We start from the raw sequence: 10,572 nt of genomic DNA, 5'->3' as shown, positions 1-10,572 counted from the left end.
ACATGCACGTCCACAGGTTCCTATCCGCGAATCAAGGCAAGGAAAGGGGAAACAAAACAGGCCTACGCACGCGGATGCGAAAGAGGAGTCCAGCAGTGCTGTTTCGCGAGGAGGTGGGCTGGGGCCCAAGCGTCACGTCCGTGCCCCTACAAGTAAACGGTGAAGTCAGCTGCACAAGCATGAACGTAGCGCAACTAGGCACACCAAACTCGGCTCAAATCCTTGGGCTCAGGAAATATTCTGACATACGTGCGCAGGGCTTGCAAGGCCTGTTGCCACTCCGTGTTTGTCAGGGAGATGACAAAGTTGTCACCACGCAGAAACCCGCCCGCCGAGTTGGAGCCCGAGGATTGAGGCATTATGATACAACTGGGTGCACTCAGCACGCGATGCTGTGTTTGCCCAAGACAGAGCAGCGCACGCAACGCACAGTTATAGAAGACGTACAATTCATGAGTCAGGTGCGAAGACGGATCGACGGGACCATTGGACGTGTTCGCAAGCATCCCCAAAGATACACCAACAACACTGACTTGACTGTTTCCCGTCGACAAGATGGCAGAACCGCGCTGTCGCGAAGTGAAGGAGGCAACCACGTAACCATCCGCCCCTCGAGCTAAATCTGCGGGTAAGCAGATCAAACTATGAGCGCAACCCAACACGATTGCCTCCCCGTGCATTGATCGCTGACCTGTGACGATAGCAATGGGCGCTCGCGCAGACTCGTGATGCTCAAGGTATTGATTGAGAGCAGCACGAGCGTCAAAGGGCAATTGCAGGCTGATATATGCTGGCTCGGCGGTGGTTGGTGTCACTCGTACGCAGCATGACATTGGTACGCGCGTCTGCAGTTTACAAGTGCGCAAAAATATAAAATTGAGTTTTAAAGCCAAGTTGGGGCCGCACGCGGGCATGGCATGGACATGAAGCGCTCATGTGTGGACAACGACCAACGTAGCCAGGGATTATGAGACGGTTGCCAAACTGTCACCATACCGCGGCATCAAGGTAGGCCATGCGCGCGAGACTGCGCACATTGCAGACCGGCACTTCTGTACGATCCGTCACCAGGGGATAGGGATACTCGGTGCGACACCGTCGACCGCATCTGTGAAAGCCCGTTCAACGTGATGAGCGACACAAAAGCTGACACCAGTGATGGGCCTGGGCGGCGAGACGCGGCAAAACAAAAAGGAGGTCATGGTCGTGCACAAACCTGAGCAGATAGTGGGCCGGGTAACGGGTGGCAAATTCTAGGTCTGGGCCTCGCAGCAGAATCATAAATAGATGTTGCACTTTGGGCAAGGGTACGCCCTGCAATTGCTGGCCAAAGTCAGCACAGAGAAGGAAACCGCGATTCATCGGATCTCCCAGAAAAGGGTCTTGCTCATCAGGCTCCACCTAGAGCAAGCCGAGGGAACGCGCGCGCGTGACAGAGCAGAGAGCCCATTATCAGCTGGGCCTGTGAGACCCGCAGATGATATTCCAAAGCCGTCTGCGCACCTCGAGGACCATGTTGGGACGAAGCTCAAGCCCCCGTGCCACGGCTCGGTACAGTCGCTTCATGAAGCGCGGTAAGGCTGGTGGGAAGAAGGTGTCCTACCCGGCAGATCTTGCACATGAGTCTGGATAGCTGGGAGATCCAACCATTGGAGGATGACCAAACTCACACTCGGGTGACACTTGAGAAGTAGAACGAGTTCGGGCTGGTGAAAGGCACGGAATCCCGAGGACGTCATGCACCAGACTGCATCGCCCATAGTGCTGGCAAGAGTCATGCTGCTGATGGTGAGCTGGAGTCGACCTGACACGACATTTTCCAGGGCTGTACCGAGTCGAATGACGGCGCAAAGCAATGGTAAGCCTCTACGCCGCCACAACCATGGTGTCCAAGTTCCGGGTCCAGAGTAGACTTGGCAGCGGGGTGAAGACTATCGAGAAGCGAAGAAAAAGGGTGTAACACGTACTAGGCATCATGATCTGTTCGATGGCGTTTCGGCGAGTGTTACGGACGGCCATTTGCTCCTGGAGCTGAGTCATGTTCCAAGGAATGTTGGCGTGGGGAAGATGTTGATGGCGAATCAGCCAATGCAGAGCCTCGGCGTGGACGCCAGAGGCCACGAACAGTGCCTTTTGGCACAAGACGACGGAGAAGCCCAGGCTGGAAAGAAGTTGAAGATCACGCTGCGCGATAAAAGGAGACGAGCGATGGGTGACGCATGAGAATAGCAAAAAGTGAGTTATGATAGCGTGGGGGCTTGAAAACTTGAGCTCGCAGAACACCACGCAGATTCCAAAGCGACGAAGAAGTGGGATTGACCTGGAGGACGCGGCGGCGATTTGTGTCGTCTTCAGACTCGAACATGAGCGACAGGGGGTCCGAATCCATGAGTCGTTCACGACGTAAGCGGTCCTCTCGGGCCCGTTGATCTGATGCACACGAGCAGGCGCACGTGCATTTGGTAAGGTTCAATGGGTGAGCGATAAAGCGGCGGTATTGTGGGCCAAGCGAGCGGCATGAGTAGGTGGGAAGACTCACAAGCACGCTCTTCCTCTTCTGCTTCGGCTTGGCGACCTTCGAGCTCTTCTGAAAAGTTGAATTGGATGGTGTGCAGAAGTTTGAGATCAATCTCAAGTTGATCGGGATCCAAGCGGGCCAGGCTGGATCGGCACTTTGGACAAGACGGCGTGGCTCCTGCACAATGAGAAATCAGCGCAGGCAGGTCCAAACCGAGGAGTTGAGATTAAGAACAATAGCAATGCGAAGGAATTGAGAAATGCCAGGCAGCCAAAGCCAAGAAAGCGGAGAAGATGGACCGAGAGGGTGCGCGTGGAGCGAAACCTCAAAGGCAGTTCGACTGACCTTCGTATTCAAGAAGGCGTCGCAGGCAAACGCGGCAAAAGGTATGGTTGCAGGGAGCACGGACGGGCTCGAACATGGTGTCCAGGCAGATGCAGCACGTAATCATGTTGTCAACCGAGTCGGTGCGCTCAAGTTTGGAAACTGTATTTTGGACCTGTGCCAGGAGGTCAAATTTAGTGGGAAGCCACACCAGCCATCCAAACGTGATTGGGACGCAGTAGGAATGCCTCAGCTGCATGTGGCGTATCGGTACCTGTTTGTAGATGGCTTCCCGCTGTGAGGCTGGAATGTCATCTTGCTGATCGGCGCTCAGGTCTTGGCTGTACATCAGAGTGGCTGTGTGAGCACCCGAAGTGGCGTTGGACACGTCGCCGTCCATGTTGAAGGTGGTCTCTTGGGTATCCGCCGAGCCTGCGAGGTCCCGATTCACGGCACGAGGCGGGCAAGCAAAGAAATATGGGCGGAGGAATGGCCATGAGCGCCTTGACAGAGGCCGGGACCAGAATCGGCTTGGGTCACTCACCGTGAACGACACGATACCTGCCCCCGCGGAGGCAGCCCTGAACGTTCCCCATGACGACGACAATGCTTGCTTGGAGATGTCTGACTAGCGTCCTGATGTGTACTGGGCGTGCACGTGTGCGTGCGAGCGCGAGTGCGATAGAGCCACGAGAGCACTGGCAGTCCTCACACCCGCATCCGGCAGAGCGGTCGAGCCAAAGGCCCACACACCAGCTCGCACCACACTCAGGTCGCGTCGAGTGTCACGCGTTATCTCCTGCTGCTGGAACAGCCCACACAGCCCACCAAAACGGGTCAAATGCACACCCAAATGCAAAGAACTTGGACACAAAGGCACGGCCCCAAACGTCTCGCCCTTTCCCTTCTCATACACGCCCCACCGCCTCCACCCTTTGCGTCTCCTCCGATGCCCGGTGCCGCCACTGCCTCGGAGCTGCCCTCCCCGCTCTCTCTCTCTCTCTCTCTCTCGCTTTCTCTCTGAACAACAACAAATGGAAGGAAACGCAACGATGACGTTGTCAGAATAACATGTCAGATTATTTCCGCTCTTTTGCTCTTGAAAGTGAGTTAAAATAAGAGGGCAACAAATCAAAAATTTTGTACGCACGCCACTGAATCTTTTATGGTGTGTGTATGTGTTTTGTTGTTGTTGTTTCTCTTTCTCCCTCTGTCGTCTCTCTCACTCTCTTTTGATCTCTCTCGTCTCTCGAGCTCTCTCGCGCTCTTGCTCTCTCTCTCTCTCTTTCTCAAACTGACCAAACCAATTCATTCTCTCCCCCTCTCTCTCTCTCTCTCTCTCTCTCTCGCGCTCTCTCTCTCTCTCTCTCTCTCTCTTGTTTTTTTAATTTCACTCGCGCTGAAACGTGGCGGTGGGCTGGCGACGACAAAGTGCACCCGTGTTGAAGGATAAGCACTGGCAAGGGTGACTTGGATTTGGAAGGCTGCCGGGGTTTTGCTGCTGTGGTACAGTGTTCAGGTATGTTCGGCGTGGCTCTCGGCATGCCTTTCCCGGTGGCGGCCTGGTTTTGGGCAGAGACCCGAGTGGATGAGCGGCGCTCTGAGCACGGCTCAAAGCAGCTGCACATGCATGCAAAGGGTTCACAAGATCATTCCTCACACCAACAACAACCTGCCACATGCTCTGGGTCTCAGGACGCTCTGCTTCTGTAACGCGTGTCTGCTCACCAGTGGCGGCCGCAACTCGAAAGCTGTGAAACGCGCTTCTGGACCATCCAGGGGTCTTGCTGCTGCTTCTCCGCAACCCCTCATCTGGGACCCGCAATGTCGCTCGGTCGCGCACTGCGCTCCCTCCTCTTGCCTATCGGTCGCCCTTGCACTGCTGTTAGCTCCCAGCCCCTCGCCGTCTACCGGCCCTCCCATCAAACCTTTAAGCGCTGCACCATGAGCTCCGCTGCCGATGTCGCCAAGGCAGCCGCCAGTCCCCTGCGCCAATCTCTGGCTGCCATGGGTCTAGCCAACCAGTGGTTTATTGCCAAGCCCCAGCGTGAACAGCTCGAGGCCATGCATCAGCTTACGACGGATCAGCTCCTGCAGAACCTTACCGACGTGGCTGCCAGCTTGGCCCGCGCTCCCGTCTCCAACTTTCATGTGGGTGCCGTCATGCTGACAGACCATGGCCACATTTTCCTGGGTGCCAACCAGGAATTCGACCACCAGGCCATTGGCATGAGCATTCACGCCGAGCAAGCCGCCATTAGCAACATTGCGCATCACCCAGATGCCGGCATCCCTGTTACCTTGGCCGTCAACGCTGCCCCCTGCGGCCACTGCCGCCAGTTTATCGTCGAAATGCACAACGGCATTGACATGCGCCTCCTCCTGCCGCAAAAAGAACCGCTGCGCATTGCCGACGTTTTGCCACACGCCTTCCTGCCTAAAGACCTCAACAACCAACACCCGTTGCTGGTCCATCCCACCATTGATCTCGCCGCCGATGGTCCCCACGAGGTCCTGCACGAAGGCTCCCCCGGAACTATTCGTGAGACAGCCCTTCTCATGGCCTCGGTGGCCGCTCGCAAGGCCTATGCTCCATACTCGGGCTGCCACTCGGCCGTGGCCCTTCGCCTCCGCGATGGTCGGGTGCTCCGAGCCTGGTACATGGAGAACGCGGCCTTCAATCCCTCGCTGCCCGCAGCCCAGAGCGCATATCTCCAATGCAAAATCAATGGCGTGGACACGACCGATGTCGAGGTGGTGGTCCTGGCCGAGCGCATTGACCTCGCCATGTCCCACCGACAGGCCACCTTGACCCTGTGGCGGCACCTCGCCCCCGATGCGACCATCCTCTACCAGCCGCTCAAGGCTGGCAGTCGAGGTAGCAAGAGCCCAATGCCTGCAGATGCCACTCCCGACGACGACCAGAAGGCCGCAGAACCTGCTTCGAAAACGGCGCGCATCGCGACTGAAGAGCCTGTAAAAGTTGCGACTCAAACCAACTAATTGAATTGCTTCACCACTATCTGGCCTGCACATCTCATGACACCGCGACTGTGGATGAGCACAAACAGCGTGCCGTGACAAGACTCTAAGAAACAGCAGAAAGACTCGCATTCGATGGTCAAAAGTGGTCAAAGCACACGGATTGCAACACAACCAAAAAAATTAAAGAATCATCTACAACCCAAGAATCCGACCCACGCGTCGTCAGCAGCCATGATGGCGGAACTTAAATATAGGCGTTGGCGCATCGCCCGCGAAATCGGCCGTGAATGTCGTGCCAAGGTTCCGTTAGTTGACGGCGAGGCCTGTACGCATGCGTTTGCATCAGTTTTGCTTCTTCAAATGTTATCATGGCCGATATGACCTTCAAGTGTTGCCATGGCCGCCTGGTCTTTTGCCTTGGTCTTCGCTGGCTGGATAAAGGCTGGCTTGGGGTTCACGCGCGCTTTACGTGGGAAAGGCCAGGGTGCCGTTCAAAAAGGCCTGCTGCTGGTCCTCGATGAGGGCCAGCCAGTAGCCCGAGGCAAAGCGATCGCGGTGAAAGGATCGCTGCTGCAAGGTTGTAAGAGCAGCGGTCAGCTTGTCAAATGTAAGGCCCGACCAGCTGTCCACCATGTACGTCGGCATGTCCTCAAAAAGTGTATCGATGGCGCCTGTACGCTGCAGGACGACAGGAACCTCAAGATACAGGGCCTCCCAGGTACGGTGAGCATCGGGACCGCTGCCGCGGGGCGACATGACGTACATGCTCTCGCGACTCTCCTGCCAAAAGGTATGGCGTGGCGTGTTGGTACGACAGCGGCGCACGGTGCCTTCTGGGAAGGTTGCCAACGCACGAGATGCCTCAGAGCGCGACGGGTGGGTGTTGCGAAAACAAGAATAGACGGAGTTGTGCGGTTTGACGTCTTGACTGAGCGCCCGATTGAGCTCTTGCCACTGGTCGATCCAGTGCACCGCCTTCTCACCCTCGTAGGACTGCTGCATGAGGGTATGAAAGTTAAAGCCCAGGGGAATGGGTCGCATCTTGGGATGGGGATCGAACCCCGCGTGCGTGGTCCAAATGAACAGCACCTTGCTATCAGCGTAGTACTTCTCGAGGTTAGGCTGAGGGGCAGGTCCAGAACAGACGATGATGGCCCCGCGAAACCCAGGCTCGTGCCGAATCGCCTTCAGAATGCTGTCAAAAGTCTTGAGTGTGTTTGATTTGTAGCCAAAAGTGAGGACGCTGCGGCCGCCGGCAATAAGATCACGGGCTTGCTTAGTCTGGGCCTCCAGCGATGGGCGCTTGTAGTCCATATCAATCTCAGAGATGTCACAATGTGCTCGCATGCAGGCCGTCCACACGGGAGCATCGCGACAGCCGTCCAACATGTGTGTCTGATGGTCCTTCTTGCTCACGGCGGGCACCACAGGTTGAGGCAGCCAGACGCCAAGTACCAGGACCACCACTAATAAGCGGCGCAGCGGTGCCATAATGGCTCCATCACCAGCCAATGCCATCTTCAGGCCCTGCACCAGCGCCTACCGTGTGCGCACCAACCGTGCCAACATAAAAGGACACTGTCCTCGGACTGACGATAATGCTGTGTATCTTCTCTTTTTTAAAAAAAAAAGCAGCACCATCGGTAGCCCGGTGCCTCGCACCAGTTCACAGCCAACGATGCGTTCCACCTTGCAAGGAGAAGGGCCCAAGAGCAATGGCGATCGAGGACCAAGACGAGCAGCAGGCAGGCGCTCGGCGGCAGCTCACACACGCCAACGCGACAAGCAGTGCGCGAAAAGTGTAAGATAAACTCTACCCTCTAAAATATATAATGTGTGTTTGAGTTGAATGTAGCTCACTGTTTTCGCGACCTGAACGTTCTGTTCCAATTGCACGTGCAACTGGCGCATCACGAGCAGTCTTGAGATGTCAGGCTGATTGATGGCTGGACGCATCGAGGCAGTGGAAGCAGTGGAAGCAGTGGAAGCAGTGGAAGCAGTGGAAGCAGTGGAAGCAGTGGAGGCAGTGGAGAAGCAGGGAGAAGCGGTGCTGGCTGCTAGGTGTGTTGGATGGTGGTGTTGGGTGTTGGTGGGATGGGTGGAGAAGTGAGTAAACGAGGTGATGGGACAAGCCTGCGTCTGTCTGACCAAACGTGACTGGGAATACAGTCTCATCACAGGCGGTGACTCGGAAGGAATGGACGATGTTGCTATTCCATTGTCTTGCCCAGAGTTGTCCGCGACCACACTGCCCTACGACCCGTCCCAGAGCTTCACGCGCGTACGCTCGTGCGTGCGCGCGTTTTGGGACTGAAGAGCAGGAGGACGCGTACGCATCTTCAGTCGACTCGGTTCAGATGGCCGGAGCCGATGCTGCGCGCACCTAAACCAGAACCGCGTCCCATGTACGACCGCCATCTCACCCCCTGTTACGGTCAACAGAGCGATCGGGCTTGGCCACGCGCGCCAGCATTGACATGTAAAAGGCAAACTGCGAGCCGGCAACACGAAACCTCCCTCTACCACCGCCATCACCAGAACAACTCTGCCCCTGTCGAACTTGCGTACCTTCACAACAAACCCTGAGCAGTAGATGGTTGCGTTTGAGAGTCTCCCATGGAGCCATCTTGCAGACCCTTACACGCATATCAGGACTGACACCATGACGCGGGATCGCAGTGGTGTGACAATTCTCCGCCATAACCCAAAGCTCAAGGCTTGACCACAACCCCCATCCGGTCGTGGATGGGGGAAGGGATCCTTTCTTCGTCGCCCGTCCACGCCGATGAGCAAAACTTGAGGTCTGTGCAGCAGCACTGCTCCTTGCCAGCACGCATGGCCGCACATCACGTGAGAAGGCAAGTCATCAGCCAAACCATTGCTGCACTGCCAAGCGCCACTTGACGACGCGTGGCCAAACCATCATCGCGGCATTTCTCCCCGGTCACACTCTTGCTTCCTGCGCCGCAACCCAGTGCCAACTCAACGTGAAGGCCTGTACTCGTATGTGCAGGACCCTGTGATGGCGCGTGACCGAGCTGCCACATGCCCAACGCGACAGTCATCAGTGCCACCAGCTTCGACCTTGGCTTGACCAAACACTGTCTCTACTGCTGTCGTGGTGCCTCAAGCATGAACGTGATGTATTGCCGCTCAAAGCTGAGCGAGACCAGATCACCAACACTAGGACACATGAGCCACCTCCATCATGATCAAGACAGCGAGCTGCACGCAGTGCAGTCCCGCCTGTCGTGTCGATGATGCGGTTGCCCCTGAGGCCATCATCAGGCAATGGGCAAGACAGGGTTTACTCACGCCATCAACTTGTGACTGCCTGCTTGTGCCTTGCGATCGGCAGGTCGCAGCCGTCACCACCTCCTCCCAATACTCGCTATCCCAGGTGTCACCTTCCCAGTTCGAGGCCGAGGCCAAACCGGCGTCGGGTTGCCAGCATTTTACTACTGTTCCTTCGACAGCACATCACCGGCAGACTCCGGCCCGCTAGAGCCTTGTTGGTAGCTACTTGAAGGATCTTCCCTCAACCAATCCCCAATTGTTGGGCACAGTGCACACCCCGTGCTTTCACTAACATCTTTGGCTTGAGCTCTGCTTGAGCGTCTCGTTGAGACAACATGGCACGCTGGTTTTTACCCGCGCTCGTGCTAGGCATGAGCTGCTTGTGCCTGGTGAACGCACAGACCACGGGAGGCCCCACAACGGAAGAGTCGTGGACCCTGGAACCAACCGACGAAGTTTCGGACATACCCACCACGGAAGAGCCATGGACTCTCGAACCGACTGATGAAGCAACGGAGCAGCCCGCCACCACCGAGGAATCCATCACAACCGAGGAAGATGAGGACTGGGTTCCTACACTATTCATGTACATTGAGGACCTGCGGCGCTTTACTTTAGCCCAAGCCCTGCTTCAGGCCACGGGTTTGGACGAGTTTCTTTCCTGGTCCTTCGACGACATGAACGGCACTGTATTTGTGCCGAATAATCGGGCCTTTAATCAACTCACCTTTGATGACTTTGTGGCTTTGAGCCAGCCAGAGCACCGTGAAGACCTTCAGGAGCTGCTCATGTACCACGTCGTGCCAGAGCGCCTCATGAGCGATGAGCTGGTCGCCCTCGGCAACACGACTCTTCCAACTCTGGCTGAAAATGCCACTCTGACCCTCGCCAGCTCTGCCGACGATGATGAGGTCTTTGTGAATGATGCCCGCGTGGTCACCGCTGACTTTGAGGCCATCAATGGCGTCTTGCACGAGATTGATCGACTCCTCGTGCCCTCGTCTAGCGCCACCTTCAATCTGACGCTCGAAGCCAACAACACAGACGAGCGTCTCTTTATCAAATCTCTGGCGCTCGATGACGTCGAGGATGCCGAAGACTGCGCCTGCTTTTGCCCCGACAGCCTCATGACATCCACCTCCACTTCTACTTCTACTTCTACTTCGACCTCTACTTCGACCTCTACTTCGACCTCTACTTCGACCTCCACTTCGACTTCCACTTCCACCTCGACCTCTACATCAGAGTCAGAGGAGGAGCAAACAGCTGAAAGCTCTACCTCGACTTCTACCAGCACCTCCACTAGCACCTCCACTAGCACCTCCACAAGCACTTCCACTAGCTCTTCTACCAGCACTTCTACCAGCACTTCTACCAGCACCTCTACCAGCACCTCCACCAGCACCTCTACCAGCACCTCCACTAGCACCTCCACGAGCACTCGACCA

The 10,572-nt window shown here is 56.3% G+C and overlaps 4 protein-coding genes across 4 annotated transcripts in view; 2 read left to right on the top strand and 2 right to left on the bottom strand.

Annotated features, from left to right (window-relative positions):
• Positions 1 to 987: 987 nt before the first annotated feature.
• Positions 988 to 3,438, bottom strand: MONBRDRAFT_24134 (uncharacterized protein; the record flags this gene model as incomplete). Its single annotated transcript, XM_001744398.1, has 9 exons — positions 988 to 1,108; positions 1,217 to 1,401; positions 1,671 to 1,825; positions 1,968 to 2,184; positions 2,321 to 2,430; positions 2,540 to 2,695; positions 2,864 to 3,017; positions 3,117 to 3,274; positions 3,387 to 3,438. The coding sequence occupies 9 exons, from the start codon at positions 3,436 to 3,438 to the stop codon at positions 988 to 990; spliced, it is 1,308 nt and encodes a 435-aa protein (XP_001744450.1).
• A 1,495-nt stretch (positions 3,439 to 4,933) lies between these two features.
• On the top strand, positions 4,934 to 5,677 carry MONBRDRAFT_2378 (uncharacterized protein; the record flags this gene model as incomplete). The annotated part of the gene is made up of 1 exon (XM_001744578.1): positions 4,934 to 5,677. A coding segment is annotated over one exon (744 nt), but the record flags the coding sequence as incomplete, so codon positions are not given.
• A 615-nt stretch (positions 5,678 to 6,292) lies between these two features.
• MONBRDRAFT_6960 (uncharacterized protein) lies at positions 6,293 to 7,318 on the bottom strand (the record flags this gene model as incomplete). The annotated part of the gene is made up of 1 exon (XM_001744397.1): positions 6,293 to 7,318. One exon carries the CDS (start codon positions 7,316 to 7,318, stop codon positions 6,293 to 6,295), a length of 1,026 nt encoding a protein of 341 aa, XP_001744449.1.
• Positions 7,319 to 9,459: 2,141 nt separating this feature from the next.
• Positions 9,460 to 10,572, top strand: part of MONBRDRAFT_24131 (uncharacterized protein) — a gene marked incomplete at both ends in the record, with an annotated part of 2,195 nt that continues 1,082 nt past the window's right edge. The window contains 2 exons of the mRNA XM_001744577.1: positions 9,460 to 10,206; positions 10,248 to 10,370. Coding sequence (XP_001744629.1) covers positions 9,460 to 10,206; positions 10,248 to 10,370 — 870 coding nt within the window. The remainder of the gene's footprint in view (positions 10,207 to 10,247; positions 10,371 to 10,572) is intronic.

The sequence above is a fragment of the Monosiga brevicollis genome, genomic scaffold, assembly GCF_000002865.3.
Source record: "Monosiga brevicollis MX1 MONBRscaffold_6 genomic scaffold, whole genome shotgun sequence".
NCBI classification, from domain to species: Eukaryota; class Choanoflagellata; order Craspedida; family Salpingoecidae; genus Monosiga; species Monosiga brevicollis.
The sequence above is the reverse complement of the archived record's forward strand: the minus strand, read 5'-3'. Positions and strand labels throughout refer to the sequence as shown.